Genomic DNA, 18,255 nt, shown 5'->3' with positions numbered 1-18,255 from the left:
TAGATCAAATTACGCATATTTTTAATTATCAAATATTAATGTATTCGCAAATAATAAAGTATAATATTGAGTATTTTAGTATTTAATTATAATATTATTAAAATGATATTTTTTTAACAATAGTACAAATAAAAAAAATACCATCGGGTTGGTTTGGTTCAACTCAATCTCACGACTATAAAAAAAATCAAACTAATCCGAAACAATTGTGTTTTGGATTGGTTACAATCCAAACTTCATCAGATTTTAATGAGGCAGCTAAAAAAAGTGCGATTTCGTTTGTATGATCGGATTCTTTGGTTCGACGGTTTTTATGAACATCCCTAAATTTCGATGTTACCTTTAGCATTAAAAACAATAAAATAAAACTGCTCTATCTTCCCGAGACCAAGTTTTTATATAATTTAGCGATATCATTAATTATTTCAAGAGAGTTGTGATTGCATAATTTATTTGAATAATATATGTAATGAAATAATTAGTGATAATATGCATTGAGAAATTAACATTTGTTCAAAATGTGCAAGTTTGCATTGAAAGTATGAACGGAAAATTTTAGAGGCGCTAAAAATATTCGAAATCAAAATTATTGGAAGATAAATGCGAAAGAGGTTTATACAACAAACATAAATATTGAGGTTTTTTTTTTATGATAAAGTGTAAAAGACGTTATATACGTCATTAGGTAAGAGTTTTGGATTCGTAAGATATGGTGCTAAAAATAAAAAGTTAAGCCTACCATGCGACTTAAAGAAAGTTATAAATAAACTGTGGACTATACGTACGAAGATTGAGGGCGACTAAAGTAATTAAATTCAAGGGGTCAGTGTCACAAAATATAAGACTAGAAGCAAATCATGCTTTTTCTATAATATAGTAAACACCTTACTCAAGTGGTTCCAACTTCCAACAGCTTACATATTTATATTCTTTTTTTTTTTTTTTGAGGAAGACATATTTATATTCTTTTAATTTGCATAAATGATTTCTAGATTTATATTTTTACGGTCATTTCTAAAATTCCAAACAAGAAGTCATTTTAAAATACATTTTATAATTAATTTGATATAAAAATGTAAATATAAAGATTTGAATATCGATTTTATGGATTTTATTTTTCATTAAACCCTAATTATTATATTATAATAATGAAATGAAAACTATAATTCATTATTTTTCAGATTTTATTCAAATCCTAAATTCATAATAGTCTTTCTATACAAAGAATAAGATTTTGTTTTTAAAAGTAATCGCTAGAATTCAAGTTTGGATTACACAAACTAAGTAATAGAAGGAGCTTGTGGTGCTTTAGAGTCTGGACTTTGGAGAATTCAGCTATGTGATTGTTTAGTGGGGGTTTGAACTTTGAAGACAACCCGCTATGTGAATATTAGTAAGTAAAGTTAAGAATCAAATTATCACCAAGCACAGAGGTTAAGGAGGATTCAGTCACTTCTATGAATAGGGTAAACTTGGTTGACTGAATTACCACAAAAATAAAACAGAAGTATTATTTATTATTGTAATACTTATTAGTTAAGTTTTATGACTACAAAAATAGTTACTTTTATTTTTTGTTGATCAAAACTGCAGCTAATGGGGACAGGTTACATCGTTTTCTCAAAAATTATTTTGTTTTCTATAAGCATGTCGTTTTCTATTTTCTGAAATCAAGACTGTCGTTTCTCAAGACTGTCGTTTTTATTTACTTAAACTAATGATGTCGTTTTCTATTTTTTTTGTAACGAACGATGTCGTTTTCTTATTATTGAAACAAGGGTCAAGCGGCTAAATGGCCAAATAGAACTTAAGGATTTGCAAAATAGCCAAAGTTTATCAAGTATAAGCAAAATAGCCAAGCTGCGATTATTAATCCAGGCAGGATTAAATTTAATCCACACAAAATATCGGGATTAAATTTAATCCAGGCAGGATTAATTTAGTCCAGGGATGAGAGTAATGGCTATTTTGGTTAACCTAATGAAACTATGGCTATTTTGCAAAAGCCATAGTTTGAATTGGCTAGTTCATGCCATTTTTCCTTGAAACAAATGATGTCCTTTTCTATGGCTGTCATTTCCTATTTCCGAAACGAAAGATATTGTTTTATCAAGACTGTCGTTTTTATTTTCCGAAATGTCGTTTTCTCAAGATTGTCGTTTTCTATTCTCTTTAATGAACGATGTCGTTTTTTACACTAGGTCGTTTTCTGTTTTCTGAAACGAATGATGTCGTTTTTTTATTTTTGTCCAGGATTGTCGTTTTTAACCTGTATCTGATTGGGCAAGTAGAGAGTTCTTTTTTTTTTTAATACCCAGAAATTCATGGCGTGAAAAAAAAAAACCTGATAAATCTCAAAACTTAAAACTACCGAACATGAAAACTTCTTTGAGCTCAGCTTAGTTTCTCGAGGTAGAACTCTCTTCGTCTTCAATGGCCGTCAATGGCCGACAATGGCTTCGTCCTCCACAAAAGAGATCTTATCAAATCATTAGGTCTCTCACGTTTCTGAGAAAAATGAAAGACCATTTCTGAAACAACTATGGGATTTGAATGATTATAGTTGAAAATGGAATCCGTCTTGCGCTTCGTAGCAATTATTTCTGACTTGGAATAATTATCAACCAATGAAACTCCTCATACTTTGATTTTTACCGTCCAACAACGAGAGAGCTTCGATTATTAGTACTTTTCTTCAATCTCGAAACCTGTAATAATAACATGCATTATATTAACCTGTCAATTTGCACGGCGGTGATCAGTCGGAAACGCGGCGGCGAGTCGCCGGAGACAAACTCTAGTGACCTGTCAATATTCGTCTCTCTCTCTCTCGTTACCGTTTGGATACCCAGAAATTTGTTATGGAGGAAATAGGAAGGTCGATCGATAGTATATTTACAAAATATTCACTTTATTAATATATATATATATCTATACTAGGATGTAATACGTGCTTCGCACGTGGTGACTATAGATATGAGCTGGTAAATTTATTTTAAAATAATGTTATAGTTTCTTAATACATCTTGTTAAATAGTTTTACGAATATTCTTCAAAGTAAAATTCAATTGAAAAATAATATGAAATTGTACTATACATGACCGTGCGAGTAAAATATTTCATAATAAAAATAGAAATAGATAAGAAAAAAAATTCAAATTAAGTAAGAGATAATAGGAATAGAAATGAATAAAATGCAAATCGGAAAAAAAAAATCTTGACTATTATTCTTCGTTTCTTGTTTTTTTTTTTTTAATCATGATTAACCTTCAGTTCCTTGTGATCTTGATTAATCTTATGTATTGATTAACCTTTATATCTTGAGAGCGGTGATATCCTTGCTTATTTTTTTATGTAACAAGTGTGTAGCACATGGTAACTATAGATATTAATTTGTAAATTAATATAAAAAACAATGTTATGGGGTTCTTAATATTTTTTGTTAAAGAGTTTTTTTAAGATTCATCAAGATAGATGTCAACTGAAAAACAAAATATGAAGTTAATATATCCGTGATTATGGAAGTAAAATATTTCAGAATAATAATAGAAAAGGAAAAACTCGAATCGAAAAGGAAAACTTGATTCTGAATCTCCGTCCCTAGAGTTTTCGATCTTGGTCTATTTTTTTTTTTAGCAAAGCCATATGAGCTTGACGGCCTCCACCATGCTGCTACACCAAAATGGTGCGAGAGCATGCTAAAACCTAATTGACAAATTAATGTCCAATTCTCAATGTCATTTTTGAAGGAATAGATCGTTTATAACATTTAACATCAATTTGAATGAAACAAAAGTAATGAAATTACAAAGAGGAGATCAAAAGAATTTCAAGCAAAAAGACTTCAATCCGTCATCACCACATTCGTTAAAAAAAAAAACACAAACAAGTTACTTAAACACACTTAAATAATTTTTTTTTTTTATCAACTTCTATTACTTGGGCAAATTTGGCAGAATATCACAGTACAACCAAGGAGGAGTATATTCAATCCAGGTTACAAGAGAATTTAGCAAGCTTGTTAGCAGGTACATGACACCTTCGGGGAATAAATACGAAGCTTAACTCGTCAAAATAGTGGCGAAGGCTCTTGACTTCGTCAACCAGTATCCCCAGTTCAGTAATCGGAGATTGTGGTTGTTTGCAACTTCCTTGTCAAATTGCCAGCTTTAAGTTTTGATGTACCTTTGCAAAGAAAATAGCTTATAATTCAAATTCACAGAGAAGTGTAACAACTAAAATCGATTTAAAGGCAATAACAGAGTTTAGGGCCAACGAAGCCAAAATTGAGAAAGGTAGTGATTAGTTTCGAAACCAACTGCTCACCAGTCTTTAGGGCCAACGAAGTTGTAGAGGTCTTCCGATTTCCTCTCTGGGCTTTAATAGAGGCAATAACAGAATCAGCATTGGCCCCTAAACCTTTTCGTCCCACCAGTTTTACTCCAATTTTTTCAGTGAGGAAGTTCAATCTCATCTCATCGCCCCCTCTAACTTCTCTAAGCTCTAGGGCTTGCTGCCTCAACAACAAAGTGTAAACGTGTAGCTGTTGTTGCTGGTTGAAATGGGACTGAAGCTGCTGAAAAAGCAACTTGTTTGAATGTTGTTGGTCCGGATTCGAACCTTCGTGAGCTCTCTTTGGTGGCAATTCGTTGAATGTCTCCCTTAAGATTGCTGTGGATTTCGGATTCGCATTCTTTCGACCGAAGATCACGGAAAAGCTCCCGAATTCCAGATCGGGGTCTCTAAACAAATCTGCGAGAAGAGAGGCACAAGCATGGGCATTTTTTGGATTGGCTGCGAGGGAAAGTGTATAACTAAAATGAGGATTTCATTTTCCTTCGAAAATCAAATGGAAAATGAGAATCTCTCCACATTTGTCTATGAGGGGATCACATTTGTCTAGGGTAAAAATGTAAAACTTTTTAAAAATGGGCAAAAAATTTAAATAAAAAAATTTAAGGGAGGCTAATTAAAAAAATCATGATAAAAATGAAAAGTTTTTAAAAAAATGGGTCAAAAGTGTAAATTTTTTAGGGTAAAAATGTAAAACTTTTTAAAAATGGGCAAAAAAATGTAAATAAAAAAATTTAGGGGGGCTAATTAAAAAAAATTCATGGTAAAAATGAAATTTTTATAAAAAAATGGGTCAAAAGTGTAAATTTTTTAGGGTAAAAATGTAAAACTTTTTAAAAATGGGCAAAAAATGTAAATAAAAAAATTTAGGGGGTTATAATTAAAAAAATTCATGGTAAAAATGAAATTTTTTTTTAAAAAATGGGTCAAAAGTGTAAATATTTTAGGGTAAAAAATGTAAAATTTTTTAAAAATGGGCAAAAAATGTAAATAAAAAAATTTGAGGGAGAGGGGCCTAGAGCCCACCCTGGACTTGAGTTAGCTCCGTCGCTAGTCTCATCGTTACTTTCCCGTTAATTTTCTCTTATATTTTTTATGACTTTCAAACACAATTAGAATTTTGACTTTTTCTATTATTTTCATTTTCTCTATTATTTCCACTCTCTCTCTTATTTTCCGGGTTCCAAACGGAGCCTAAGGTTTCATAAACTTAATTTGTAATAAGAAATAAAAAAAAAGGTGGATTAAATTGAGGAGATATATTACCGTTAGCCTTGTGGATTCGAAGGAACTTGCTTCCGGTGACACTTCTGACCTAAGCGGTACCGTGCGAGTCACGGAGAACCACTGTGATCTGCGACGGAGTCAGACCTTCTTCGCAAACTTGCATATGCTCTCTTCGACCTAATACCCCAAACAAAGAACTCCTTACTGTAACCAAACACCACGAATTCTTATAATTACGTACACATTTCTCACCTATATATATAGAGAGAGACACGAAACAAGGCTTTCTTACCTTGATACGCGACGAACTCTGGCGTGGTTACTCTTCTTCTCTGTTTAACCCCCTCACTCTCTTCTCGGCCGGTTCTCTTCTTTCTACTTTGTTGCTCTTCCTAGCGTTTTTTTTTCTACAATGGTCTCTGGAAAGAAGCGATTCCAAAAAAAAACGAGATTGAAACAATTCCATAAACAAAATCGCAGCAAGAAGAGATGGCGTATTTTTTCTTTCTTTTCTTATTCAACAATGATCTCTGGAAAGAAGCGATTCCAGAAAAAAGAAAAGAGAATATCGCAGATTGAATTGCCAGACAGAAAAATCCCAAACCAGAGTCATTTGTCAAAATCGCGTCTTTGTATTTAACATAAACGACCAGCCCAAATCAAAGTACTCTTAAAAAAAAAAAAAAAAAACGATTTCTGCAAAGCTTACCGATGCCTTTGCGAAGTTAAAAGAAGAACACGGATTTCAATCTAGAGTAGTGCAGCGAGTCCGCGATAGCCGATGTGCGATAATCGGAAAAACTCTCAGACACGGTAATGAGGAAAATGGGATGGGGCGCAACTTTTTTCTTTCTTCTTTTCTTTTCCGCTTGTCTGCGTTTTTTTTTATTTGGTTTCTATTTGGGATACGGAGAAAAAAAGACGACATTTCAACCAAGAAGAAATCGCTTCAGAGGTGGTAACTCCTCGTTCGCCTGTAAATTATTCAAAGCAGTTAAGCCAAAATAAAAAAAAAAAAAAAACGCCGTTACTGAGCGTACAAAATACAAAACAACAAGGAAAAAAAATAAAGCTTACGTGTCTTATTATAATTGGATATAAACCTTATGAACAGTGATTTCGGATTCTGACTTATAATATTTTATGTAGATATATATATAAGTTTCATTGAAAGATACGAAAGTCATAAATTCATGTGAAGTTTTCAATTCTGTACATGGAAATTTCAAGACAGTTAAATACCATCTTCAAAAACCTCAAACTTTTTTTTTCTTTCTGTATAATAATCAGTATAAGAAGAAGATTAAGGCGTGCACATCATAGCCCCAATTTTTTGCTAGCTATCTCTCTGGCTTTCTATTTTTTTTTTTTTTTTTTCTATTTCACCACTAAGTGCCTAGTTCTACCTACCCAAAAATGTGACCAACAAATTTTGTGGAAACAATCAGTTTTTCTAGTCTTCTTTTATATTATATATTTAGCTCCCAGGGAAAAACAGGTGAATTGCGTCGTCCAAGAGGATAGCGTCGTCTTCGTTCCAACCATTCATCCAAACCCACACTTCCACTTTGTGTTCCCTCGTCTCAAAGCCCTTCTTCAGAGTTGTCATCTTGAACGGACCCGCTCTGTGACCACGAGCCGTACGGCAATACCATGAACACGCATTCACGTCCACATCGGACCAATGACCCGAACGCTCACCGTTCCAAGTCATCCCCGCGATTTCCTTCAACGCAGACCCTTTGCCTTGGTTTCTCGAATCCCTCGTGTCTCTCGAACCTGAAACAACAGTCAAAACCATCTCCAATGATGTTGTTTTTACAATGTTATGAACTCTCAAGTTTGAAACACAATATATAGTTACCAATGTCCTTCTTCACTGGAGTCTCGAGCTCTGGCTCGCTGTCGCTCAACTCTATCACCTCGACCTTTGTAGTGCTTTCGTATTCCAACACTATCACCGAGCTACTGCTCTGTTGAACCTCTGGTGAAGTTGAGAAATTGTCTTTTGGAGAATCGTTGCCGACTTCCAGTTCGAGAACTTGACGTTCTTGAGGCGGCTTTTCATTAGTCGAAGTTACAGATTGATTGCTTCGATCCTTTGTTCCTGAGATGAATTAGAATCTGAGAACCCTCGGGAAGTAAAAGAAGCATGACATGGATAATCTGAAAGAATGGCATCACAAATGGCTTGTACACAAATTTATTACAAAAAAAAAAAAAAAAAAAAAAAAAAAAAAAAAAAAAAACATATATCAGTGTAACTGATGTAGGATACAAAAAATATATATATATTGAAAGTTTGAACTCACCGCTGTCTATTTGATCATCTTTGCGACCATTATCACCGACTTCTGGTTTAAGAGCACGCCATTCTTGAGGCGGCTTTTCGTTTGCTGATGTTACACATTTCAGAGCACGACATTCTTCTGGGTCTGAGGTATGTTAGAGCTGTATTAGATTTTGTAGGACATAACTGGTGTGGGATAGGAAATAAAGAAATATTAAGAATTTGTAACTATACCCTGAGAGAAACACGTTTTCTAATATAGTATTAGAGAATCCGTTTGAAATGGTATGAATATATTGGTTCAAAAATCGCAAGCATGCTCTCAAAATCAATCAGTGGTAATTAAGGATAATAATAATCATATAAGAAACATTTACCAGATTGGTAGGAAAAATTTCCACTACCATAATCACTGCTAACTGGCGTTTCAGGCGAGTAATTAAGTCCATTTCTGTGATCATCTTCAGATTCCTGAACGACGAGGTTCCGCGATAATTTCTGGAAGCTCATTTAATAATCTCTGTCGCTCCGATTCTTCGCCGAGAAGCTGAATTCTATCTACGTAGTCGCTCAATGTATATTTCGGGTTAAGGTGTCTCACACACACAAAAAAAAAAGTTTTGTGGAATGTTATATAGTTAGTACTTAAGAAAAGGATATTCTCTTCGCCATCCCTTTTCATTGGCCTGATCGATTCGCCTCTGTAGGAATTCCATCTCTTTTGGAATCCACTGAACAAGATTCAGTTTGAACTATTAAGTTTTCATAAAGCATTTTTGTATATAAACTATTTGTGTTACAACATCACTGATCTATATATCGCCTATGTATATTCAGAATTATGTGTATTTAAATCAATGGATTGTGTGTGTGTGTGTTTGAGAGAGAGAGAGAGAGAGGTTACATGATTTATCATATCCTTATGCAGACTTCTCGCCTTGTGCTCAAGCTCGACCTATAATTAAGGAGTAGAATCCATTGTTTAATAAACCAGATTGCTATAAATGAAATATATTTACACACAAACACGCTTACAACTGTGGGCTTTTTGAGTAGTCCGCCTTTTATTCTGTCACGCAAATCTTCACACTCTTCCTGCATTAATTTTCATTTGATTTTAATACACTTTCGTAGCTCAAACTATGTCCTTAAACATCACTATTGATCTAACCTCGGTGAAATTGTCATTCGAGAGCTTAGAGACTGAGAAGTCTTCAGGGCAATCAGAGAATTGCAATAGAATCTGGCCACTATTTGATGCAGTTACACCTGTTTGTAAACCATAAAATTTCCTTAATCCAAGTCCAGTAAATAATAACAATATCAATATGAAATCAACCAAACATACCTTTGACTTGCAACAGTTGGTGAGAATTCTTCTGCAGATAATCATTGGGATTGCATTTCACTCTCACAAAGCTTCCCACGACTTTCTCGAAGAACTCTTCCGGTTTCTTCAACAATTCCTCCAATAAACTCCTCTTCAAGTACACGAGTTTGATATTCGCGCTATTCACCATCGCGTAACAGCTCTTTTGAACATCTCGATTCACTTTCGTCTTTCGAGTTTTCCAAGGTGAGCCCCGCGATTTCTGCACGTTAATCAAATCCACGTTTGCACGAATCTTCAGATTTCAATTTATTGAGCACAACAAAACATGAAAAGAGAAAAAAACCAAACATGAATATGCAGTATCTCGCCGGAGAGGGAGGTCGGAGGTTTGAATTCTACAAAAACCAAAATTCAGAAATACCCAAAAAAAAACCTTGATTAGGTGAGAGAGACTGAGAGACAGGGGATATAGAAAACAAAACGAATTCGAAGAGATGAAGTGGAGGGACCTGAACTGGAGGTCGGGAGTGGCGTGGTAAAAACTTAAGGCTTCAACATGGTGTAGAGACGAGTCCACCATCGCAGAAGTCGGTCGGCGATCGGGCCAGCGAGATCAAGCAAAAATTATTTGGGTCTAGACTTGGACTGAATACGTAGAAGATAAGATGAGAGAGAGAAGCATAAGATATAAAAGAACAGAATTTGAAAGGACATGCATAATGGAATGGACGCCGGTTTTCTTTTATCGAATGGATGCCATTTTTATGAAGACGATGTGACGTCATTTTATTGAGCGTACACAAAAGAAAAGAAGAAGAAAAAAAAGCTTACGTGTCATATAGTAATTGGTTAAAAACCTTATGAACAGTGATTTCGGATTCTCACTTATAATGTTTTATATAGATATATCTATATAAAACATTATAAGTGAGAATCCGAAATCACTGTTCATAAGGTTTTTAACCAATTATAATATGACACGTAAGCTTTTTTTTTTTAAATATTATAAGTAAGAATCCGAAATCACTGTTCATAAGGTTTTTAACCAATTATAATATGACACGTAAGCTTTTTTTTTTTTTTTGTGGACGCTCAATAAAATGACGTCGCTTCATCTTCGTAATCCAGGAAAAATTGATCCATTCGATAAAAGTAAACCGGCGTGTCCATTCCGTTAGGCATGTCTTTTCAAATTATGTTCTTTTATATCTTCTGCTTCTCTCTCCCATCTTATCTTTAACGTATTCAGTCCAAGTCCAGACCCAAATAATTTTTGCTGGATCGATCTCGCTGGCCCGATCGCCGACCGACTTCTGCGATGGTGGACTCAGACCCTACACCATGTTGAAGCCTAAGTTTTTACCACGCCACTCTCGATCTCCAGGTCCCTCCACTTCATCTCCTTCGAATTCATTTCTTTTTCTATATCCCCTGTCTCTCAGTCTCTCTCACGTTTTTGGGTATTTCTGAAGTAAAATAGCTCTTGGTCAGTTTCGAATCGGCCAAACCGCCGATTCAAACCGTGAAATCTTCAAATGAAATTGAAAAATAAAAACCTTTAAAGCGTAAAAAATTCGGCGGTTTACTTTTGTAATTTATTTTAGCCCAATTCAGTTTTATCTTCCACGGGTTTCTATGGTTTCGGCATGTTTCTTTTCTCGACTTCATCGCTATAGGATCTGTAATCTCTTTTGAATTATCAAACAATTAAGATTTAAGAATTCTTTAACAAGGTAATTGTTTTTTAGCGCATTAGAATTATTTCGGTTTTGCGTTTTTCAGGTTGTGTTAGGATTTTTTTCAAGAGGCTCGTATCGCATCACAAGGTCTCTGGTATTCCATCACCTGATGTATCATATATGGATATTTCGTTTAATTGACCTCTTCTGTTTGTCGATCTCTCGATTTTTTCTCCTGAAGTTACTTTTGATTTTTCGTTACTTACCTGTCATATAACAATTAGGACGGTTTTACATGAATTGTGGTTCCTTGGCCCTTGTCTTACTCGTCTCTGAAGGTTCATCCGCGTCTTCTTAGGGTTATCTATGAACCTGGAATGATCGGAAAGGCTATAGATCTATTGTTTCCTTTGGAACCTTTCTGTTATTGCCAATATCTATTTTTGTATTTGGTTTGCTTTGAATTTCTAGATGGCTGCCTCTTGTGTAAACCATATTCTTCTTTCGTGAATCTGATGTAGGGTTCGATGTTTATGTTGTGTCATGATGATGTCAATTCTCTATGCTATATTGGCACCGGTTGTTATTCAGGTTTCTTGTTCTTCGAGATTGTTATCTTCTCTTGGAATGTCTTGTTAGACTCAGGTGAAACAAAATTAATATCATTGTCCTTAGGATTTTACTCTTTGTTTTTTTCTTTTTTTTTTTGGTTCGTTTGTTTGGCTGAGCTAACTCGTTAATTTTAGTTTTTCCCTGAACATTTAAGGAAGCAGATGGTTCGAATTCTCTAGGTTAATTGGCCGAAACCTAAACAGGTAAAGGTTTGCTTGGATCGCTCTTCGTCTCATATTCGTACTCACTCTGTAATCGTTGTTCATATTTTTTACGTAAATTTGATCGAGTTAACTTGCGATTCTGAATTGGTTTTATATTTATTTATTTTAGTTATGGATTTTCAGAGAGATCTCATCAGAGAGGGACAAGTAATTGTATACGTGGATTGATTTGGCAGTGAACTTCCAGTGAAGGTATGATTTCTACCTTCAGTGCCTCAATGGTGTCTGTAGTGTTAGAAATTTCTAGACCTCAGTTCTATATCATGCTGACTTGCTCTTAATATGATGAGCAGACTAATGTTGGTGGCGAAGTTCTGCAGCTCCTCTTCGCCGATGGAGGTTAGTTATAAACAAAAAACTCTACTTTATGTGTACAGTTTTTCTCTGAGGTTGAGTTTTTCTTTTGAGATCCCGATCTTCCTCACTCTGTTGCTTCTCTTCATCAGTGGTCTTCCGTTGCTTGAGGTCTAATTTCTCTTCCTGAATTAATTTTATTCTTTTATTTGTTTTCATCATGAATTGTATTAGCCCCTTTTTTTTAAAAAAAAAACCTCTGTTTTACTGCTTTTGTATTATGAGATTGTTATTTTTTTTTACTGGGTGATCGCACCGGCGATCGGCTGGGTTCTGTACAACATTCTTCAGCCAGCGCTGAACGAGCTCAACAAAATGAGGTCCGAATGAAAATCGAAAACTGAAATTGAATTGATGATCTTCATCGCTCTATAATTAAATACTAGGGTTTTGTGTTGCTTTTTTGTTTTCCCTTCCCTTTTTCTTCTTCTTCTCGGTGTAATTGATTCCACCAAAAAGAGGAAGCTCATATTTTAAATGGAAACTAAGCTTTAACTTGCTATTTTTTTTATGGGTTAATGGTGGCATAAATACTTAATGTTTGGACAAAACCATACTTATGTACCTAATCTTTTTTTTCGACGGCAATAATACCGAACGTTACGTTTTTGGCCTTCCGTCACTACCTCCCCGGTTAACTTTGAAAATGAACGGCCACGATTTGATTTTTGATACTAACGTCTGTCGGTTTTTCCAGTGGTTCCCAGAATACAAGTGCTTCGGCCTGAGAGTAGGAATGACACGATCGGCCTCTCCGCGACGAGCCTCTTTGTTCCTGTTCTTGTGGGATTTCTTTCCGAGGTTCCGAGCTTTGATCTTCATAGCAGAGTCCTTGAATCCATCACCGGGGACGGCCTCAGTGGGCGGCCTAGACCTCGATCTAGACCTCCCCAGAGACATGGATCTCGACCTCTCTCGGAGCTTCTTTCTAGGTGTGTCCATATCCACGTCCATGGCATCGCTGGAATCGCATCTCTTCTCCGACGATCTCTCCCTCTTCCTGCCTCTGGACTTGCTCCGGGCACGGTCCATGGTTAGGCTCGGATTGAGCCCCAGCTCCGACAACTGCCTTCCCATCCTCGTCGACGTGAACTCGTGGTCCTTGTCGAATTTCCTGGGCACGATCGGCCTGCTCTCGGCCGTGCTCTTCTTCAACCTGTGCTCTTGGATGATCTTGTTCTTCACTCTCCGGATCTCTTTCAAAGTTAATATATCAAAAATCAAATCGTGGCCGTTCATTTTCAAAGTTAACGGGGGAGGTAGTGACGGAAGGCCAAAAACGTAACGTTCGGTATTATTGCCGTCGAAAAAAAAGATTAGGTACATAAGTATGGTTTTGTCCAAACATTAAGTATTTATGCCACCATTAACCCTTTTTTTATTAGATAGAGACATTATTGTGCATGATGGAACTGAGAAACTCTTCAAGTAATTTAATGTAAATATATATTTCCATAAATAAATAAGCTCACTCCCACGTTTATATGTGCATTCTCTTTTACACTGCTAAAGTGAAAACGATGCCCTTATTCCGGTTTATTATCGTTGTTTTACTGTATCATCCATCTGTTATCCTTCCTTTTTACTTGGATATGAACAAGAGCTTTAAAAAAAAAAAAAAAATTTCTACGCAGCAGCTATGTTCAGGTCATATTATGTGAAATTTAAGTAAGCTTCAAAATTACCGAGGTGTGAACCTCTTCTTTTCCCCCACTTGTGAGGCAGAGTTTTCTCAGTTCGAGTGTATTGATCTTGATTTCAAGTGTACAACCTTAAGGAAACAAAGGATATTTTACCCCTATTTCCATTTTAGTATCAAATGATGTATTGTCATTGGCTCATCAAACAATGGCGACTCTACAAGCTTTATGGCTTGTAGCAAACTAAGGTCCGTTCCTGTGATATATTTTGTTACATAATGATCTGACACCATGCCTTGTCTGTAGGATCCTTGTCGTCCTGGAGTTCAAGATGCTGTGAGAATATGCACAGCTGCTGGTGTTAAGGTACTCCAATTTCCTCTAGACTGCTATGCTATGTGTATGTGATTGCAAAATGGTCTCTTAGAACCTTATTGTCTCTTCTTATATCAATGATGCGACATAATCCTTGCTTTGCACTCTAGGTACGCATGGTTACTGGTGACAATCTACAAACAGCCAAAGCGATCGCATTGGAGTGTGGAATACTCCGTTCTCTAGAAGACGCTACTCATCCTAACATCATTGAAGGAAAAGATTTCCACGCTCTCGGAGAAGGAAAGGGAGCAAGTTGCCAAGAAGATAACGGTACCCACTAAAGAGAATGTTAAGCTATTAAATATAGTATCCGTCCACTGGACAACCCAGTCTTGGAGTAGTAATGTACTAAAGTTGAAGCAATCATACAGGTAATGGGAAGATCTTCACCGAATGACAAATTATTGCTTGTCCAGGCATTACGCAAGTCCGGAGAAGTCGTCGCTGTAACTGGAGATGGCACCAATGACGCACCTGCACTGCACGAGGTCTGTCATCATTGTGCATTTCATAATTTCATTGTTCCTGGCTGTTGTTTCTTTAAAAAAAAAAAAAATCATTGCACTTTTCCAACTTGAGAAGGATATTTCTTGTGGTCCAATATTGTCCTTGTGGGGCTGGTGAGTTTTTGGGATTTCGTAGGGGTGTCAACATAAAAGGGCCATGATACCGTCGTCAATCTTGAAATGGCAGTCAATTTTACAACAGGATATGAAAAGCAAATTCAAATTTGAATAATTCACATTTATCGACGCATATCATCTTAGGGTGTTGCAACACCACATCATTTCTCAAAATTTCAAGACTTAGTGCAGCCCAGGTGTCAGTTTTATTTCACGTGGTAATGCATCACCATTGGTGATGTATTGCACTCTTATTGAAATAGTAAACAATGTTGGTGATGATGCATTTCTAATTCACCCAATTTCTTTTGTTTAACTACATTGCATTGAATGTATGATAAAAGTGTAATCTTTGAGAAGAATATCTTCTACTAAAACCCGAAACAGTTTCCTTTTATGATTCATGGTGTCGTTAAGTTTTCAGATTTCTTTAAATAGGCGGAGGCGGGAATTGAGGCGAAATCCATTTCTAGGCGGAGGCGGTAAGCCTTTAGGCGGTACGACGCGTAAGCCTCAAAAACAATATAGAAAATATATAATATATATAAAATTCATAGTAATTTTCAAGTTTTCATAAGTATTAAAACAAAAACTAAAAAAAATGAGTTTTAGACTCAGATATAAATTAAACTCGACGACACTAATCAAACAAATCATAGTCTTCTAGCTCTTCGTTTTCTGAAAAATTGTCATCATCTTCCATGTCCTCGTCATCATCTAGGTGATCAAACAACATCGTCATCATCTTCCATGATATCAACGTGAGGGACATAGAGGGTTGCGTGAGAGACGGTTCACATACCGAGTGGTGTGGTTTAATTACTTATAGTTAATTGTCATTAAAAAAAAACCTAAAAACGCCCGAATTACAAGCCCGGCTGATTATTTTGGCCCAGATTTTTTTAAAAAAAAACCTCTCATTTCAAAGGCGGTAAAGGACGATTATAAGGCGATTCTACCGCCTAAGGGGCTCGCCTTATTCGACTGAGGCGCATAACGCCAGAAAGACTCCCAGGCGTAAGCCTTAGAGCAGGCGCGCCTACAAACCGTCTTTTTAAACACTGTTTCCATGATGATGAACTAAAATGCACATGCGATGAATATGGTGTGTACATCTTGTAAGAAGAGCCGCAATGGCGTTTCTCTGTTATCATAACAATCCCTTGGTCCGCTATGTGTTCGATAAAATGCATCAACTAAGCTTTAACTTACCATTTTTGCATTTGGCGGTCGCTCTTAGCCTGTTCAATTCTTTTTCTGAATTTGAAATTTCTTTAGCTTGAGTATCATTGGCGAGCACCATCGTCCGAAGCTAACCCGGGACTCCACCGACTACGCCTCGCTTAACTTGTTGCCGGTCAGCCTTCTTTTATATTTATTCCAATCTGTAAAAACGCTATAATGAGACGTTTTATTCCGATTTTCTTGAGTTTAGAGTTTCTTCGGATCTTCGATGCCCTGGCTCCCGGATCCACGCTTAGTAATCACAAATAAATTCCCTTTTAGTGGAATCAAATCGTAAGCCCATTGGGAAGAGCCAATTATGATCATAGAAGGTAACTAAGAGTACGAAGATAACCGATGAGAATGCAATCATGTTCGCTTTTCAGCAAATTCAATTGAAACTATGAATGAATCTTCTCTTTTTAAGCCCTCTTTAAGCTCAAAGCTTTATACTTTTATATCCGCTTTTCGATCCAGAGTAAATGCTTGTAGATGGTTTGAGTATTTGCAGGCAGGTAAAACTCTGAGTGCAATGAAATGTCCCACGTTCACACTAGAAAGGTGTCTCGATATCGGCAAAACGCTGAGCAAAATACAACGCAGAGCAACTGCTTATGAAGAAATGGATCGCCGTCCAAACCTGTAAAAATTGGAAAAAATATGGCATGTTTGACCAAAATACCCTAATCGATTATTAAAAAGGCTATGTTTTGCCACATATGGCTGCTTGCAATGGTATTTTATCTTTTTGCTTCCGGCCGCGGCCATACGTGGCTATAAGCTGTATTTTCTCAGTCATTGAGGATTTCGGTCCAAATATTCATATGTTTCAAATATTTGGCGAGTAAAAACGCAATATCATGACTTGTGAGTTATGAGTCATATTTTTTTATAAAATTTCTCAAAAGAAAAGATATCATACGAATCTCCAGAGAGTTCAAGAAAAAGTGATTCTCATAATGCAAGAACGAAGCTATTCAGGCTGATCTATTTGCTGGTGGCAGATATATGGACAAACATTATTGTTGATTCTAGATTATTTAGGTTTTGGATGTCAATTTCGAATGGATCAGTTCATGTTTTGTTCTTGAATTTGGGTTTGTTTCAGTTTTTCCGAGTCTAGGTCATCTTCTCCGGTGATATCCTAGACTGAACTGGGAACACGAAAATAATTTTTAAATTTAGGCTCTTACTTTCACTTTGCTAATATGCAGCTTGAGTTGGTGAAGCTAGATTTTGTGTTTTGAGTTGAGGAATATTTTCGGAAATTTTATTTATATTTGTAGTTGCTCTCTATTATTGACTACCATAATTCGTCGAAATGAAGTTGTTGTTAATAACGATCTGTATAACTTTTCTATTGGTACATGTTTTAATCTTCTCCAAGTTTATTGAAGAAATTAGCTAACGTTTTCTCTTCATTTCTTAATTCCTTTTATTTTTTCGTGTTGGAATTCAGTGATTTAATTGCCTTGGTGGACCTTGATAGAACAAATTAAAATGACGATATTTATTAATCCCATTAGCAAAACACCGCGATGATTCAAGCTTGGATGCTGAATCAAAGCTCTCGGATGCTATTAAATATTTTTCATAATTTATAAAAAAATGTATATTGCTGATATTTTTTTTTTCTTTCAGTGTTATGGGTTCTGCACACATAAAAGGGTGAGATTGTATTCAGGGTCTCGGCGGAGTTGAATTACTTAAAATTAGATAATTACATTGAAATATCTAATTAATATCGTTGCCAATTATTACCTAAATTTATCACGTGCGTAAACATTTGCTAATTAAGAATTAGAGGAAAATCCAACTGAGGATTATCCAATCAAAGATTAGTCTTGCCAATATTTGCTTCTTTAAAAAAAAAAAAAAAATTCCGCGTGACAAAATATTTTTTCACATGACAATATTTTTCTCATGTGACAAAATACTTTATAGGTTATGCATTCAGTTCATTTTGACGGATGGTTCAAAGAAGTTCGAAGCTGCGTGCTTTGATTACACTGTTGAAAAAATGTTTTCATGCAAGACTTCACAAATATCCAACATTTCGGAGCAAGTAAAACAATATATAAAAATATGTTTTGCTTATCTAAAAATTTTGTAATAATTTACAAAATTAATCGTTATTCACATTTGCAACATAAGAGTTCACAAAAATCTTCTTTGAAAGGCCACTATTCAAGTCCAAAGAAGCTATCACAAAAGCATACCATATTCAAGACACGAAAATTCTAAATTTAAGAGGAATGCAACACGAATTCACCGTTAGTCAAGTTTACAAGCTCACTGAACTTAATTTTATCGACCAA

At 35.5% G+C, this 18,255-nt stretch overlaps 2 protein-coding genes across 21 annotated transcripts; one reads left to right on the top strand and one right to left on the bottom strand.

Annotated features, from left to right (window-relative positions):
- Window positions 1-5,921: 5,921 nt before the first annotated feature.
- On the bottom strand, window positions 5,922-9,965 carry LOC149387618 (uncharacterized protein At5g08430-like). Of its 7 annotated transcripts, none has more exons than XM_089623763.1 (10): window positions 9,713-9,965; window positions 9,552-9,598; window positions 9,219-9,462; window positions 9,042-9,139; window positions 8,906-8,965; window positions 8,775-8,825; window positions 8,531-8,601; window positions 8,248-8,445; window positions 7,893-8,015; window positions 7,621-7,746 (listed from the first exon to the last, which is right to left on the bottom strand). In XM_089623763.1, the coding sequence occupies exons 3-8, from the start codon at window positions 9,388-9,390 to the stop codon at window positions 8,334-8,336; spliced, it is 564 nt and encodes a 187-aa protein (XP_089479889.1). In that variant the 5' UTR covers window positions 9,391-9,462; window positions 9,552-9,598; window positions 9,713-9,965; the 3' UTR covers window positions 7,621-7,746; window positions 7,893-8,015; window positions 8,248-8,333. The 7 variants fall into 7 exon arrangements, with proteins under 7 accessions (XP_089479888.1, XP_089479887.1, XP_089479889.1 ...); XM_089623766.1 differs by having other exon boundaries at window positions 8,275-8,445; XM_089623764.1 differs by lacking the exon at window positions 7,621-7,746 and adding an exon at window positions 7,749-7,770.
- Window positions 9,966-10,372: 407 nt separating this feature from the next.
- On the top strand, window positions 10,373-14,590 carry LOC149387617 (calcium-transporting ATPase 9, plasma membrane-type-like). Of its 14 annotated transcripts, none has more exons than XM_089621699.1 (10): window positions 10,373-10,587; window positions 10,986-11,029; window positions 11,404-11,527; window positions 11,649-11,697; window positions 11,842-11,910; window positions 12,012-12,057; window positions 12,165-12,183; window positions 14,019-14,078; window positions 14,198-14,360; window positions 14,462-14,590. In XM_089621699.1, the coding sequence occupies exons 1-5, from the start codon at window positions 10,545-10,547 to the stop codon at window positions 11,867-11,869; spliced, it is 288 nt and encodes a 95-aa protein (XP_089477825.1). In that variant the 5' UTR covers window positions 10,373-10,544; the 3' UTR covers window positions 11,870-11,910; window positions 12,012-12,057; window positions 12,165-12,183; window positions 14,019-14,078; window positions 14,198-14,360; window positions 14,462-14,590. The 14 variants fall into 14 exon arrangements, 8 of the variants coding, with proteins under 8 accessions (XP_089477825.1, XP_089477822.1, XP_089477826.1 ...); XM_089621696.1 differs by having other exon boundaries at window positions 11,828-11,910; XM_089621700.1 differs by lacking the exon at window positions 12,165-12,183 and having other exon boundaries at window positions 11,404-11,473; window positions 11,828-11,910.
- The last annotated feature ends 3,665 nt before the right edge of the window (window positions 14,591-18,255 follow it).

Source organism: Urtica dioica, chromosome 8 (genome assembly GCF_054948205.1).
Source record: "Urtica dioica subsp. dioica isolate 48M chromosome 8, U.dioica_male_clone48M_v1_H2, whole genome shotgun sequence".
NCBI classification, from domain to species: Eukaryota; Viridiplantae; Streptophyta; class Magnoliopsida; order Rosales; family Urticaceae; genus Urtica; species Urtica dioica.
The sequence above is the reverse complement of the archived record's forward strand: the minus strand, read 5'-3'. Positions and strand labels throughout refer to the sequence as shown.